At 36.3% G+C, this 18,143-nt stretch overlaps 1 protein-coding gene across 2 annotated transcripts in view; it reads right to left on the reverse strand.

Moving 5' to 3' along the window:
• CSRNP3 (cysteine-serine-rich nuclear protein 3) overlaps positions 1 to 18,143 on the reverse strand; it is a 229,290-nt gene that overhangs the window by 81,870 nt on the left and 129,277 nt on the right. For both annotated transcript variants that reach the window (XM_011990990.1, XM_011990988.1), the window contains one exon: positions 11,730 to 11,900. In XM_011990990.1, the coding sequence (XP_011846380.1) occupies positions 11,730 to 11,877 (148 nt within the window). In that variant the 5' untranslated portion in view covers positions 11,878 to 11,900. The remainder of the gene's footprint in view (positions 1 to 11,729; positions 11,901 to 18,143) is intronic.

Below are 18,143 nucleotides of genomic sequence, written 5' to 3' on the forward strand. Positions count from 1 at the left end.
ACACACACTATTATATATATCTATATGTAATATATATTATATATCTACTATTATTTACCTACATATAGGTAAATAATAGTACACAAGCATAAACTTTGAAAACACAAAGATGTCCTCAAATATAAGACTACAAATAACTCAAGCAAAAGGGACTATTGGAGGCATACTATATTTGGAGGGAAGAGGGATTACTAGAATCTGATGCAAATTATAATACTTTGAAGACCAATCTATTCTCACATTTTGTGAAAGAAGAAACAGGTTAAATGATTTAACCAAAGTCAGAGTAAATTGTAACAGAACTAAACCTAGAGAGAATATTCTGGCTCCTTGGCTGTGGCTTTTTCAATTACAAGAAATGGAATGAGTTTGCAGTGAAGTCCATTCTCACAATTTCAACTGATGCACTAGGGAAAGAAACATCAGAGCAAACCTACATATTTTTCTTCATAATAGTTCCCAAACACAAGACAACTACTTTACTGATGGTCAACTAAAGAAATAATATTCTGTTTTAATACCTCAGGGGAAAAATGTTATGTGGAACATATAACTGTATATACAGTGTGACAGTGTATAGTGTATTTATAGCACAGAAGCAATTTCCATGGGTGATTTTTCTAAATGTCACTGTGGGGACTGGAGCTGAACACCTGGGGAAGATATGGGTCCCTACTTTTAAGACTTGGTAATAAATATGTATGAAAGGATCTCAAGAAAATATGTGACAGTGTCACTTGGCTATCACTGTGAACAAGATGAATGCTCTGAATGGATTTGTTAAAATTTAGTTCTAATTGATGGCCAAGTTTGGCCTGGAAGTTTCTAATGTTGTGCTAAAAGGTTCTTCTGCCCTTTCCTAATAGGAATACAAAATAAGACAGATACACAAAAGAAAAACGGTATACTATAAAATAGTTGCAAATTGTGATATGTCTTACAAAGGAAAAAAAGGGGTGAGTTGCTGAAAGAGAAAATAATAGCACAAAGGAGTGGTAAGGTGATCCTTGGACTTTCATCCCAATTGAAAGGTGTGTATATATATATTTACATATATATGTATATAATAGGGTATTTAAAACATATTTTAAAACTATAAACTATTTCATGCTTCTAGAAAATAACATGTGCTTAATACCCATATTTATGGATGCTAATATTTTGCTATATTTATTTCAGATAGGTCTTCTTAAAATACAAAAAAAAAGTAAGGGAGTATAGCTAAGGCACTCCCATCCATTCTACTCTTCATCTCTAGAAGTTGTAAGCCTCACATTTTTGTGTATTATCCCTTCCTATGTTATATTTTTACTTCCATAAAAAATGGTGCTGCTCTCTGTGTGTGTTTTAATTATGTAAGTACTATCATACTGTAGAGTTTTGCAACTTGTATATTTCACTTAACTGCCTATACATGTACATCTGGCTATTCAATTCAACTTATTTTCCAATTTGTCATAATATGAACCAACTGCACCTTATGCAATACTAAAATGGACAATTATTCCAGTTTTCACTTTTCACTACTGGGTTTCCTCAGTAATTTAATCACCTGACGCTCATGCCAGTGTTAGGAGAGTTCCTCCTCTAGCACATGCTTGTCAATACATGGTATTTTCAAACGCTTAAAGTTTTGCTAATCTAATGATATGACATACGTGAAATGATGTCTTCTTTCAATTTTAATTTCCCTGGTTCCTAATAGAGTTACACAGCTGTTCATAATTGTGTTAGCTTTTTTTTGGTGTATTATCTGCTCAGGTTCTATGTCTATTTTTTTTTTTTCTGCATTAGCTCTTCCTTATTTTTGCAATTCTTTTACATTCAAATACTAATTCCTTGTCATTTAATGATTTATAAATATCTCCTTTTAGTCTATAGCTTGTCTTTTCACTTTCTTGGTGGGGTATTTGGTTATATATTCAGTTTTATTTTAATGTACCCAAATATATAGTATTTTTTACAGTTCATGCTACAGTATGTTACTCTCACATACATATATTTTCCTATATTTTTTCTGTACATTTTACAATTTTTAAAAAATATTTAGATCTTTATTTAGTTCATTGGGAATTTATTTTTATGTATGGCATGAGGTAGGGATCTAATTTTATCTTTTTTGTTAAAAAGCCATTTACTGGAACAGACTCTTACTTCTCAACTCATTTGCAATGTCTCCTCTGTCACATACCATGTTGCCATTTAAATGTGGGTCTGATTCTATGCTCCCTATTTGTTCCATGTGCAGACTCCTGAGCTAATTCCATGGGTTTTAAACTATTTCAGTTTTTCAAGTATTGAGAAGCTAAGCACACTCCTCACCTCTTCCTTATTCTTTTTCAAAAGAATATTTTTGAATATACTTGGCCATATAATATATACTATAATATACTTGGCCATATTCCCTGGCTCTTTCAGATAATTTTAGGATAAGTTGGATCTATAAATTTTTAAAATTTTTATTTATTTAGAGACATATTCTCATTGTCATCCAGGCTGTAGTACAGTGGCAATCATATGCATCTATATTCTTAAAATGTATTGTGGAAAACTTTAATTATATATGAATATAAATAGTAGAATAGTAAGCCCCAAGCTTCAATATTTTTTCAGTCTCATTTCATCTATCTCTTTATTTTTCTGGGTTATTTTAAAGCAGCTTCAAAATATCTATCATTTTTTTCCGTCAAAATTTCATGTATATCTCTAAGAGATGAAGACTTTGGGTCTACATACTTTAGATGGAGGTGACCAGGGATGGCTACACTAAAGAAATGGTATGTAAGCTGAAACTTGAAATATGAGGAGTCAGTCATGGGAACATTGTTCCAAGCAGAATTTTAGAGTAAGGAAATTTGTCATGTTCAAAGAACTGAGTAAAGATCAGTGTGGCTGGAGTTTGGAGATGGAGAGAAGGCAGGAGAGTGAAGGATCAAGCATAGGAAGGAAGTACAGGATTGTGGAAGCCACAGTAATGAGTTCAATTGAAAGTGATTGATGAATTGAAAATGACTGAAAGATGCCAGGATAGAGAAGGGGCTGAGGCTTGAACAAGAGAGGAAGCAGAGAGGGCATCTAGAAGGCTCCTGCAGCAGTCCAGGAGAAAGAGGACGGTGACATGGTACAAAACACATGGAGATAAGTGGACAGATTTCAGATATATTTATATAAGACATGACTGTGGGAGAAAAAGCAAATATATAAGAAGACAGAAATGATTTTTAAAAATCTCAGTAGGCTGAAATAAAGAGCTAAATCGAATGTTACTATTTTTAAGGCTAAATGTGAGGTCCTGATCCTGAATTTAAAACAAATCAAACAAGAACTAAATGAACTGCATTTATATGATGTTAGTGATCTGACTTAGTAATGCCCTTTTTTCCTAGCCGATTCAAAGGATGTTGAAGGTAAAAACAACTCAGACTCCCTCAAGTGTGTTACACAGCTCCTGCATAAATAACTGCACAGCATCCAATTAAACAGTGATGTTTCTGCCTGGGAAAGCTAAATATAAGCAAATGAAACCAGAAAGGTACATGTTAAGAATGCATAATTATAGTGAGACCCTATTTAAAACACAGTTCATCATTACATGTATTCAGATATAATAAGTAGTAAATCAGGATCCTGATATATCACAATGACACTCATCAAAATTATAAATTATAGTTAGCTTATAAGTTGGTATTTATTTCCACTAATGTTTGTGCCATGAAGTCTTCCAATAAATGCATTTTTTTTTTTTTTTTTTTTACTTTATAAGGCTTAGTTGTACTAAAGAAGACAAGTCTTTACAAAGCTAAATGTTATTAAACATTTAACAGTAATTGAACCAGCACCAGGTAGCAAGCAGTATACACAGTTAAGTTCTATAAATCTCAAGAAAAGATAAGATGTGTGCATAAATAACTCCAGTGTAAAAGAGAATACAGTAAGTGTTGGAGAAATGCTAAAATACTGTTAGATTGTGAGTTTCTGCAGAAACTGGATCGTGTCTCGTTTACTTTTATATTTCCACCTCCTAATACTAGTGTAGGGAATGGCAAGTATCAAATACCTAACAAATGTCCATTCATTCATCCATTGATATAAATACTTATTATATACTGATCAGATGATAGGCACACATTCCTGTCTTTAATAAGCTTACATTAACTCCTTCAAAACTCATTTTGAGAGCCCTGCCTATCAGGGTAAAGACATGTGGGTAATAACAAATATGAATGAAGGGTGCAAGACGATGAGAAAGCAAGCTCTGCTGTACATGAAATAGGTGGTGAGGGAAAAGTGACTGGAGGAGACATGAACATTGTGTGCTTTGAGATGGTGATAAAATCTACCTGGTGGGATGCTTGTGTGGCATTAGCAAGTAGCTGAGTTTGAAAACACAATTTTGTCATTTTCTCCAAACTTTTTGTAAAGTTTTCAAGTGTTTTGAATAAAAAATGGATATGGAGTGAAGAACATGGCAGGAAAGTGGTAAAGAGTTCTGGCCTTTAAATAAAATAAAATACTGAAATAATGGAGCAATTGGTGCGGCATGGAAAGGTATATAAAGACAAGCGGTGAGTGCCTACATTGGGGAACACAAGAGATGAAGTTAAAAAAAAGTGGGTGAGGAGAGAAAGGAAGTGGAAGGAAAAGAGGTTATGATCTGAATTTGTAATACTGGAATTGAGTATTTCAGAAGGAGAATTGGTCTGGTTTGCAAAAGTCTTGTGAGTGAGGTTGCAGACATTAGGTGCTAAATGAGTGGTGGTAAAAGACATGAATGGAAGAGAAGTAAGGAATCCAAGTCAGAGTGCTCAAGGAAACATGCGGCTGATCGGTTCTATGAGCCATCACACAGCTACTGACATCACTCAGTTTGGTGGAAAATACTAGGATGGAAAGAAGGAAAACCATTGCCAAAGTTTGTGAATGTTGGTGAAATATCAGGAGATTCTGAGGAAATGGCAAAGAGGATGTGTCAAATGAGAGACTTGGTGAAGTTTTCATGGAGAAAGAAATATTTGATATGAACCTTGTAGCAGGTATAGAACTTAAATAGTCAGAAATTGGGATGAAAAAAGAGACATTTCAGTTTGAAGGATGGTCTCAGTAAGACCAGAGGAAGTAGCAGTGGTTAATTATTTCTGATTTATCATTACTGGAGTCCACAATCTTGCAGACAGATGATCTGATAACAATTCTATTGTATCAGTCAACAGGCCTTATTGCATATCCAAGTGAGTATTTTCCAAAGGACCACTAGCTCATAAATATCTTCCTCCACTCATAATTTACTTAACTCCTTTATCTCCAACAATAAACACCTAATGATTCAACTGGTCCATATCTGAACATGACCTATTTATGATCTGCATGTTTCTACATATGATCTGCAGCTGGTCCCAGATCGTGTCCCCCAGGCCAAAGCGAATTAGTTCTTTTCCAGGCGTAAGTGGGTGTGAAGAGTCTGGGAACCTCTTAACTTAATAGTAGATTTTCAGAGTCACCTTTATCTATGCTGCTTCCTTTTCTGCTTGGCCTTGACTCTAACTAATGATGCTATTTTGGATCCTGTTTCTTAGAAGCATATTATTACAGACTAGAAAGGATCTTTTGATAGCGTCATGATGTCCTACCTTCTGCTTAAGCAAAGACTTCTCCTACAACTCTTGTGTTGAGCTTGGTCTGAAGACTCCTCCATTGTTTACAAAAGCATTGAGTCAGGGGTAGATTGCGACATTTGTCTCTGCTAAAGTTAGTTCTCAAAGTAATACTACAATGCTGGGTAGACATAATTTATCACTGTATCTCCAAGTTGTATTTACTGTTTGGAATATGTCACTTTGACAGGTTTGAAAGGTCCTAGCTCGGAGCCTGTAACATAAGATACCATGTTTGTTGAAATTAAATCTAAATCTTCAATGCATTTTAACTGCTTGGTAAAGAGAACAGACATGTTCCAGTCATATTTTATAAAGTTTAATGTCAAATCTGTTTTCTATTGATTCTTTATGTCTAATCCCATTATGAAATGTGGAGCCAGTAGTAGGGAAATCACACTGGGAAAAGACTGACTTGGGTGCACATGATGGCATATTTATGCCTTGTGTATTCAGAGAGAGAAGGGAGGGAGGGAGACAAGGAAAGAAAGAAAGAAGGAAAGAAGGAAAGAAGGAAGGAAGGAAGGAAGGAAGGAAGGAAGGAAGGAAAGAAGGAGGGAAGGAGATTGTATCTTAGCTCTTGGGTAAAGTATAAGTACATTTATGAATGTTAATTTCTACTTTTATAAAAGGGCATGATAATTGGCTTCTAATCACACAACACTTTTTGGCTATTAAATGAACTCAAGAATGTGAAAGTGTTTCATAAATTAAAAACATCTTAATTCTATTGTAGGACATCCACTGCTTGCATTCATGTGCAATTTAGAATGTATATCCTTTTACTTCTTGATATTTTCACTTCTTAAATACTATACATTTATTTGTAGAAACACTCTGTTTCAAGAGACATAATGTGTTCCTTTTGGGACTATGGCTTATCACATAGCTTCTCATTACTTATGTGAAGTGCCAGGAACCTTGAGAGGGCAGAAAAAAATTCTAGTTTCTCTGCAGCTCTCCTCTTGACAGTGCTCGAGTACAGGCTGATTGGCTATAGAGCCATAGGGATTTGATGAAACAAAGCGTTTCACAGCAATACAGACTCTGCTGTTTCTACCTCAAGGGAAGTACAAGATATGACCTTGGTTGATGACTGGTAAGTATGCTTGTTGCCTAGCAAAATTCAGAAGCCCAAGACAAAAGCCATAATGACCTTATTGATTTATATTTTGAAGCTTTTATTACCATAATGTGGTGTGCTACAAATTGGATATTTTAACAGAAAGCTTACAATAGCATGGAATTTTCTACTACCATAGCTGTTGACACATATCAGACAATCTTATCAATTTCTGTATTTATAATGACAACAAAATGATACGTTACACAACATGTTAGTGCTTACGAAACATGGGGTACATGAGATAGATTAGCCCAAGATGAGTGAGATTTAAATAAGGGCAACCACATTTTAAAGAATCCCAATGTAAAATTAAATTATTTATTAATGCTACACAAATTTGATAGTCTTAAAAAATCCTTCTTTACTATAAGACAAGTAATCATTTTTAAGTAAAAAATTTTAAAGAAATAGGATTTATCAATAATAACATTTCTGAAAGTTTGTAACCATTGATTCACATCCAACAAAACTATTGCAGAGAAGCCCATACCTTAATCTAGACATATAATATATATAAATAAAAGCCCATACCTTAATCTAGACATATAATAAATAAAAAATGTCCTAAAAATTTATATATCAATTTTTGGACTAGCAAATAATCTGAAATACATTTCTAGAAACAAGAAACTCTTTCAGCTACTCCTCTCACACTGGCTAAAAATGCTTAGATCACAGGATGGGCACGGTGGCTCACGCCTGTAATCCTGACACTTTGGGAGGCTGAGACAGGGGGATTGTTAGAGCCCAGTAGTTTGAGACCAGTCTGGGCAACATACGAAACTCCATCTCTACAAAAAAATACAAAAATTGGCCCAGTGCAGTGGTGTGCACCTGTGGTCCCAGCTACCTGGGTGACAGTGAGACACTGTCTCAAAACAAACAAACAAAAAAACCTCGGATCTTTTCTTTACTCTTTCTTTCTTCTTTCTTTTTTCCTCTTTCTTTCTTTTCCTTCCTTCCTTTCTTCTTTCTTTTTTTCCTCTTTCTTTCCCTCGCCTCCCTTCCTTCCTTCCCTCCTTCCTTCCTTCCTTCCTTCCTTCCTTTTCTCTCTCTCTCTCTCTCTCTCTTTTGGTTTTGGTTTTGGTTTGTTTTGAGACAGGATCTTGCTCTGTCACCCAGGCTTGAGTGTAGTGGTGCAATCATTGCTCACTGCAGCCTCAACCTCCTGGGCTCAAGCGATTCTCCCAAGTAGCTGGGACCACAGGCATGCACCACCATACTTTGCTATTTTTCTTTTTAATTTTTTTAGAGGTGGGAATTTGAGACCCAGGCTGGTCTCAAATGCCACCTGAGCTCAAGCAATCCTCCTGCCTCACGCTCCCAAATTGCTGGGATTACAGTCATGAGCCACTGTGCCCAACCTTTCAGATCTTTTCTACAACAAATATTTCAGGTAGAAATTTTGTCTTTTGATACTTTACTATTTTTTCCCACTTTATGTCTCTCTTTGTAATGTAAATATAGTGAAAAAAGCACTATTAAATGAAAAGGGCACTTTTTATTAAATCATTTCTTTAATTTTTTAAAAAAGTATGAAAAATCTCTGCCAGATTATACTAAATACAAAGCTAAAACAGCATGTTAGTAAACTAACCATTGCCACGACCACTGATATTAAATGATGTGCTGAAACACTTCAATGACTTCTTAGACATTGTGAAATAAGTCTACTTTCTTCAATGAAAAAAATAATCTCTGCTGAACATAACTTATAAGAAAGTTTATATTTGTTGACTAATATATACCTTAGCTCATCTTGCCATTTCAATCTGCTGTTTTGCAAACATAAACACAATGTGAACTACAGTTATAATTTTTAGCAGTTTAAGTTGGACACTTTGTTGTGAGAACATATATAAAATTAACAGAAATAAAAGTTAATAAATATAAAAATTCATCCATAATTTTAATTCCTCAACAAATCAAATTGTTTCCAATTTTTAGGGCACCTTACCATTCTTTACCTTTGCGCATGCACAGACTTAGACTTTGCCTGATGGTACAGATAAAATATTGTGTTCTGCTTTTCTTAGTTATCATTATTTCACAAACATTGTACATATTGCCAAAAGGTCTTCATAGCTATCATGAAAATAAATTAATTGAATGAGTTACCGTAACTTAATGGATCACTTCCTCATTCTTAGGTTACCTTTCTCTCTCTCCTCCCCAACTCCTCTTTTTTGGGACTACTGTCAACCACAAATATTTTCATTTATACAGTTTCACCTTGTTTTTAATGTTTCTCTCTTCAGATAAATTCTCTGAAGTAGAGACTTATGAACGCTTTTATGGCTCTTGTATTTCCGAAATGCTTTCTAAATATCACTACCATTAATAGCAACGTGTGTGCCTACAATTTGTACTGCAAGCTTCACCAGCACTTGGGTATTAGTATTTTTTATTGGAGAAATGAGTAGTGATTTCAGGGATGAAGTCTCTGTGATTTCATACTAATGAAATCTCATCAGCATTTTTTAATCTGCCTTTTTGTTACTGTTGTTGTTAAATGCTTTAAAATATTTGCTAATTGTATTTCCTACTACGTGGATTTTCTTTGGAGATATGTGTCTTTGTGTTTATCTCAAGAAATTACATGTACTTTTGCTATACTCCATCCAGAAAATAATGCAAATATTTTTTACAATATAAACTGTTTTACTTTGGGTTTTTTTTTTTAATAACAGATAAGTTTAATACTTTCACATCATTAAATATATTAAGTATTTTTCAATGTGATTATTTCTTTTTCTCATATCAAAGTTCATATAGTGATTCTACTAAATGTCTGGCAAAATGCAACTTTCCTTATTATTAAAAAAATTATCCAAGTAATCTATCTGGTATTTTGGCATATGTTGTGAGATGTGAGTCTAAATCACTTCTTTTTCAAATTTCCTAATACCACAACCATTTCTTAAATAGTCTTTCCCTTTCTCATTGTCTTATAATGTTATTTTCTTATATATAAAATTTTCATATATAACATGTTAAAATTTTCTATGCATTCCTAGATAGGGCACATTAGCAATGCCTGGGCACGCTGGCCAGTTGAAGATTTTGTTTTGGTTTTACTCTCATATTTGTAAATTAATGTTGAAACCATTAATATCCAGACCTTTATATCCAGAAACATAATCGTCCTCTTCACTAATTAAGTCTTCCTTTATAACCACGAGAAATAACATTTTAAAAATATGTCCAATATTATATAATAAAGGGGCAGAGTAAGACCATGCAAAAGGTAGAGGCTATGTAGTAGGACATGTATATATATCTAGGCTCAACTCCTGTGTAATCTTGTGCCAGATACTTACAAAAGCTTTTTTTCATGTATATTACCTCACTTGCTCTGTTTGATCTTTGCAATACCCTGTGAGATAATGATGTTATTATCACTACAGGTATTAAGACCCAAAGCATAAACACATCTCTTGAGTCAAAAGCACAAACTCATTGCATACCATCATGATATATGTAAATGTAGTTGTAGACCACCTACAACACACAATAACTTTGTCCCTGAATATTTTATAAATTTTTTGCTATAATAATTGCAATCATCTTTTCATCATATTGTCTAATTAGTTGTGCTTGCCTAATGGTATGCTATTGATTTTACTATATTTATTTCGTGTTCAACCGCTATTGAGTTCCTTATTACCTCTTTAAAATATGTTTAAATCATTCAGTTTTTTTGAGTTGCTACATTGCCAAAGTCAATTCTTTGTTATAGAATCATATATTAATAACATTAACTAATTGGAAAGTAAAAAACCAAGACCAGTTATCTGTCATGATATTAAGACATATTAAAATCTTCCTGTTTAAGAAATATAAATTTTAAAAAGATTATTTAACTACTGCTAGTCAGTTTCCTTTAGACTATAGATTACATTACCTTAAGAATTTTTCATATCAATCCCTCAAACCTCCCTTTATCTTGTCTGACAGAAGGGCTGACATTACAATGTGGCAAAAAAAAAAAATAATAATAATAATAAAAGAATCAAAAAGAAAGCATAGGCTGGGCACGGTGGCTCACACCTGTAATCTCAGCACTTTGGGAGGCTGAGGTGGGTGGATCACTTGAGGTCAGGAGTTTGAGATCAGTCTGACCAATATGGCAAAACCCCGTCTATACTAAAAATACAAAAAATACAAAAAAATACAAAAAATAAAATAAAATAATAAAATAATTAGCTGGGTGTGGTGATATGCACCTGCAGTCCCAGCTACTCTGGAGGCTGAGACAGGAGAATCACTTGAACTTGGGAGGAGGGGGTTGGAGTGAGCCGAGTTCACACCACTGCACTCCAGCCTGGGTGACAGAATGAGGCTCCATCTCAAAAAAAAACTTAAAAATACAATAAATAAAGCATAGATTTTTTTTTTTTCTTGTTGGGCTTTAAATACTGGAGAAGAGAGACTAGAGGAATTACTAGGAAAGAGCCATTAGACTGCACACACTTGCACATTTGGGAGAGACTTGCTGCCTTCACATTTCTTCTTAATCCCTGGCTGCCTAAACTCCTTCTCATCATAATCTAGACTCTCCATTCCTTAATAATACCTTTTAAAATGTTTTCTCCCAGAACATCATTTCAATTATTGAAAGGATACTTTTCTTGAAACTGGATTTATTCTTTGTCTTCCCCTATCTATTCCCAGAGTATTAGGTGTTTACTTGGAAAAGTATTATTAATGAAATGTGATCTTTAAATTCAATTAGTTAATTAACACAGTCAAATAATCCACTGCAAAAAGTATTCTAAACAAAGGAAGCTACTGAGTCCCCTGAAAAATATTTCATTTTTGGGTAAATGTTTTTTGTGTTTGGTTGATGGGAAATATATATATAGCTAGCATTAAAGGTAAAAATAAAAATGACACAATTAGTTTTGCTATAGAACCAGACAATTAACTTCAGTTCTCATTTCAGTACTCACGGGTAAAATGACTAGAAGTGGATGGATTGACACTGTCCCCACTGTCAGCACTTTCACTGCTGGAAACTTCATCATCCGATTCCCTCACAGAGGAGCAGGGTGAGGAGCCGTCAACTTCTTCAAACTTCCTCTTTAAAATTCCACTCATAGCTGCAGCGCTGTCACATGTACCTGTAACAGGAACGAGAGCAACAGAGCATTGAAATATTTGACCGCTGAACGTGTAGCCAAGGTCTCCAGAGTCATTTTTATGTGGCTTTTTATACATGAGCTGAGCTATAGCTTTCCCTTGAAAGGATCTTTAGCAGATTTTTTTTTCTATTTTCAAATTAACGAAAATAAGATTAAATTAAATATCAGTATTTAACCATTTGATTACCAAAAGGTTTTTGTATTTTGAGACATAGTTCATTTTAATGTAACATCATTATTTCTTTTTATTGGCAAATTGAGAAAATCCATCTGAGTCCAAGAAAATCTATAAAGAAAAATAATGCCAATGTCTCCACAAGTCCTTGATTACAACATTATATGAAATTCAGCTGGAAGGAACACAAAAAAGTATGCACGACCTTTGTACTGAAGTTCTAAAATTCAAGAAACCTAATTAACTGAGCACAATGAAGCATATAAAAACAGTTCTAAATTTTAGGTAGTTTCCATTTCAGTATTGCAATGGGTGACATACGTCCCCATGCTACCTGCTTGCTGAAGCCCTTGCCACCTTTTTTTTTTTTTTTTTTTTTTTTTTTAGAGGGAGTCTCGCTCTGTCGCCCAGGCTGGAGTGCAGTGGCCGGATCTCAGCTCACTGCAAGCTCCGCCTCCCGGGTTTACGCCATTCTCCTGCCTCAGCCTCCCGAGTAGCTGGGACTACAGGCGCCCGCCACCTCGCCCGGCTAGTTTTTTTTTTTTTTTTTTGTATTTTTTAGTAGAGACGGGGTTTCACTGTGTTAGCCAGGATGGTCTCGATCTCCTGACCTCGTGATCCGCCCGTCTCGGCCTCCCAAAGTGCTGGGATTACAGGCTTGAGCCACCGCGTCCGGCAGCCCTTGCCACTTTTTCAGAAACTCCCTAAAGCTATTTACCTGGGAGAGAGCAATAATTGAATTGAAAGGCCTATGGGTAGAGCATGGATATGGTTTCTCCTAAATTATTTATCTTGGGTCAATGGACTTTCCCCTTTCCCTGGGCTGACCTTTCTCCACCTTCTTCATTTTACCATAAACTGGCACAGTCAAGTAAGGAGCACAAACTTTCTTTGCAGAAGTAAAGATATTTTAGGGTATAAACATTTTATAAATTATCTTACATATATGTATATGATCTTACATTGCTAAATTACATTAACTTAACTGAAAGTACAGTATTTAACTGAAAGGTTAAATATCCATTATCCAAAATGCTTGGGATAAGAAGCGTTCTGAATTTTGAACTTTTCTGGATTTTGAAATATTTGCATCTATATAATGAGGTACCTTGGGGAAGGTACCCAAGCCTAAAGAAAAAATTCATTTATGTATATCTTATTCATATAAGCTGAAGGCAACTCCCTACAGTATCTTTGATAATTTTGTGAACAAAACAAAGTTTTGACCTCACCCATCAGATGAGGTCAGGTATGAAAATTTTCACTTGTGGCATCATGTAGGTGCTCAAAAAGTTTTGAATTTAGAGCATTTTAGATTTCAGATTTTCAGATTAGGGATGTCCAACCTTTATTAATATGGCAATTTCATGCACTCTATCTTCCACTTAATTTATTTCACTTGATTCTAACTCACATCTGAGGTATTGAAGACATTGTCTCCTTTTTCTGCCAGACTATAGTCAGTCCTATATATCAGGTGGAAGAAAGATCCTTAATACTATTCTGAGACCCCCTTAGTTACACTATCGCTGTACTGCTCTTGGAAATCTCTGAAGTCACTTCTGTGCAGATCACAGAGCAAGCAGCGAGTTCAGATTCCCTGAGCTGGGCCAGCTCTCCAAGGAAGGTCAAAGTCAGTATTTTGCAAAGTATGCTACCTGAATGAGCAGCAGTAGCATTACCTGGGAGTGAGATGGTTAGAAATGCAAATTCTCAGCTCCCATCCCAGATCTACAAATCGGAAATACCCAGGAAGTAGGGCCCAGCACTCTTTATTTTATGAAACCCCAAACTGGGTGATTTTGCAGCACACTCAAAATTGAGGATCAATTGTGTAATTTAGTTTCCTTTTCAACCTCTTCATTCATAAACATGGCTCTTTCTTGGATGTGGCCACACACCAGCCCTAGATAGTCACATAAACCAGCACTGAATTCCTAGTCAAAAATCTCTTCTTTGACCTTTCCTGGTGTAATTCCTAGTAAAATTTAGTACAGAATTTATATTAGTCTGTTCTCATGCTGCTATGAAGAAACACCCAAGACTGGGTAATTTATAAAGAAATGAGGTTTAATTGACTCACAGTTACACATGGCTGGGGAAGCCTCAAGAAACTTATAATCATGGCAGAAGGGGAAGCAAACACATTCTTCTTCACATGGCAGAAGAGAGAATTTCCAAGTAAAAGGGGAAAAGCCTCTTATAAAACCATTAGAGAACTCGTGAGAACTCACTGTCAGGAGAACAGCATGAGGGTAACCGCCCCCATGATTCAATTACCCCCCATCACATCCCTCCCATGACATGCGGGGATTATGGGAACTACAATTCAAGATGAGATTTGGTTGGGGATACAGCCAAACAATCATTCTGCCTGTGACGCCTCCCAAATCTCATGTCCTCACATTTCAAAACACAATCATGGCTTTCCAACAATCCCCTAAAATCTTAGCTCATTCCAACATTAACCCAAAAGTCGAAGTCCAAAATCTCATCTGAGGCAAGGCAAGTTCCTTCTGCTTATAAGGCTGTAAAATCAAAAGCAAGTTAATCACTTTGTAGATACAATGGGGGTACAGGCATTGGGTAAATGCACCTGTTCCAAATAGGAGAAATTGGCCAAAACAAAGGGGCTACAGGCCCGTCCAAGTCCGAAATCCAACAAGGCAGTACTTAAATCATAAAATCCAAAATACAATAGGGTAGCCATGAAACCTTAACATTCCAAAATGATCTCATTTGACTTCATGTCTCACATCCAGGGCATGCTAATGCAAGAGGTGGTCTCCCACAGCGTTGGGCAGCTCCGCCCCTGTGGCTTTGCAGGCTACAGTTCCCCTCCTGGCTGCTTTTATGGGCTGACATTGAGTGTCTGTGGCTTTTCCAGGTGCATGGTGTAAGCTGTCAGTGGATCTTCCATTTTGGGGTCTGGAGGACAGCAGCCCTCTTCTCACAGTTCCACTAGGCAGTGCCCCAGTGGGGACTCTGTGTGGGGGCTCCAACCCCAAACTTCCCTTCTGCACTGCCATAACAGAGGTTATTCATGAAGGCTTCGTCCCAGCAACAGACTTCTGCCTGTACATAGAGGTATTTCCATACATTCTGTGAACCCTAGGCAGAGGTTCCCAAGCCTCAGTTCTTGACTTCTGGGCACCCACGGGCTCAACACCATGTGGAAGCCACCACAGCTTTAAGCTTGCACCCTCTGAAATAATGGTCTGAACTGTACTTTGGCCCCTTTTAGCCAAGGCTGGAGCTGAAGCAGCTGGGACACAGGTGACCATGTTCCCACGCTGCACAGAGCAAGGGGTCCCTGGGCCCACCTCAGGAAACCATTTTTTCCTCCTAGGCCTCTGGGCTTGTGATGGGAGGAGCTTCCATAAAGATCTCTGACATGCCCTGGAGACATTCTCCTCATTGTCTTGGTGATTAACATTCAGCTCCTCATTACTTATGCAAATTTCTGCACTGGGCTTGAATTTCTCCCCAGTAAATGGGTTTTTCCTTTCTATCACATCATCAGGCTTCAAATTTTCCAAACTTTGTGCTCTGCTTCCTTTTGAATGCTTTTGCCACTCAGAAATTTCTTCTGCCAGGTATCCTAAATCATCTCTCTCAATTTCAAAGTTCTACATATCTCTGGGGCAGTGATAAAATGCTGCCAGTCTCTTTGCACAGCAAGAGTGACCTTTACTCCAGTTCCCAACAAGTTCCCCATCTCCATCAGAGTCCTCCTCAGGCTGGGCTTCATGGTTCATATCACTATCAGCCTTTCAGTCAAAGTGTTCAACAAGTCTCTAGGAAGTTCCAAACTTTCCCATATCTTCCTGTCTTCTGAGCCCTCCAAGTCTCTAGGAAGTTCCAAACTTTCTCACATTTTCTTATCTTCTTCTGAGCCCTCCAAACTGCTACAACTCTGCCTGTTACCCAGCTCCAAAGTCACTTCTACAGTTTCGAGATCTTTATAGCAGCACCCCACTCCCTGTGGTACCAATTTACTGTATTAGTCCAGTCGCATGCTACTATGAAGAAACACCTGAGACTGGGTAATTTATAAAGAAAAGAGGTTTAATTGATTCACAGGTCCACATGGCTGGGCAGGCCTCTGGAAACTTACAATTATGGCAGAAGGTGAAGCAAACACGTACTTATTCACAGGGCCACAGAAGAGAAAAGTGCCAAATAAAGGGGAAAAGCCCCTTATAAAATCATCAGATCTCATGATAACTCCCTCACTATCACAAGAACAGCATGAAGTTAACTGTCCCCATGATTCAATTACCTCCCACTGGGTCCCTCCCATGACATGTGGGGATTATGGGAACTACAATTCAAGATGAGATTTGGGTGGGAACACATCCAAACTATATCAGTGTTGGATGTTTCATAAGTATTTATTACTAATTTCAACTCATTTCATTCATCTAAGCATGCATTTAGTAACTACTGTACATGTGTTTGACTCCTTGAGTGGAATAGGGGATACAAAAGAAAGTTAGATGGTTACCTGCCCTCAAGAAGCAAACATTCACTATGCTGGGCTCCATCAAACCAAGAATACTCTCAAATTCATGTTCTACTCAGTTGCTTTATTAATCCACGTCTTTCTGCATAAATGTTATATTAACAATGGAGATAACTGACAGCAATAGGAAGATACATCACTGTCCACTCTTTTGAAAATAAAATCTCTATTTCTACTCAGATTTTACCACTATTCAGATTAGCATATTATAGCATATTATTTTCTCCATTTTAAAGAGTGTGAAATGCATAAAATGTTCATGCATATCTGAGTAGGGCGAAGGAAAAAAAGATATTTTAAGTAAAGTCTTGAAATAAAAGTAGGACAGGATATAAATTTTAAAATGGTTCACTTCAAACAAGATGCAAAGTAATTCATAAGGGAGAGACTCCAAGACACAAAGTAATACAAGATGGAAACCTATGTTTAAAAAGTACATTTTTATAATAAGATATTGCAATGGGAGCAGTTAGAAACCATGTTCTTCTTCCCCCCACACTCCCCAGCTTCTTTAGGAAAGGTAGACTTCTCAAGAATCAAGGACACTTAATTGGGCTACAGGGATGCATGTCCCAACATTACAAAAGGTGGTACTTGGTACTCTTCTTTTCCTTTCTCACCTCCTCAAGAATGAGAAGGGAAGATTTTGAAGAGATAATAAGAGAATTAAAAGTCTCTTTTTTCCTTTTAGTTAAATTTGGGGATGTCAAGACCTGAAGATATGGAGTTATAGGTTCATGTAAGTTCTGTCTTGGTCTTTAAAACTGAAAGAGACTGAGCTACACTCAGGTCAAAGGAAGTAAGGAACTGTTTGCTAAGGGTGTGATCAGTATTTAAGCTAACAATTAAACATTCACATAATTACTGGGAGTCATATTCTTAACATATACCTACACCCATGGAACACCTGTTAAGTAAAAAATTGCTTGTGTAGCAAGGAAGTATAATACCTGTCCAATTTCATTGCCTTTAAAAAATACTCCCTACGTGTTCCCTATGTGAGTATAAAAAAATGTCATGACAAAATTTGAAGGCTGAATGATCCATTGTTTACCAGTATATAACCCTTAATCTAGACTTAATAGTGGAGTGTTAAAGGGAGATGTGGTTTTCTTCTATATCACCTACATCATCTTTCTAGGAAAGAAAAGAATATAAGGATTTAGGGAGAAGGCCCTATTAATAAAGTGTTGTATAGTGATTTGTTTGTACTGTGTTGGAGGATTGCAATGTATGACTGACTAGATACAGAGCCAGGTGAGGATAATTAATGCCTATCCTATAGCTGCTGTACTCCTTAAATACCTACATATTATATTTTTGTTCCTACAGATGAGGCCAAATTAAACTTGGTAGTATACAGCAAATGAAAATGCGCCAAACATTACAAATTGTCTTTACTTAATTTATTTATTTTGATTTGTTAGTTTTTAGAGACAGGGTCTCTGTTGCCTAGTCCGGAGTGCAGTGGCATGATCATGGCTCACTGTATCCTCAACCTCCTGAGCTCAAGGGATCCTCC

Source organism: Mandrillus leucophaeus, unplaced genomic scaffold, assembly GCF_000951045.1.
Source record: "Mandrillus leucophaeus isolate KB7577 unplaced genomic scaffold, Mleu.le_1.0 Scaffold389, whole genome shotgun sequence".
NCBI lineage: Eukaryota > Metazoa > Chordata > Mammalia > Primates > Cercopithecidae > Mandrillus > Mandrillus leucophaeus.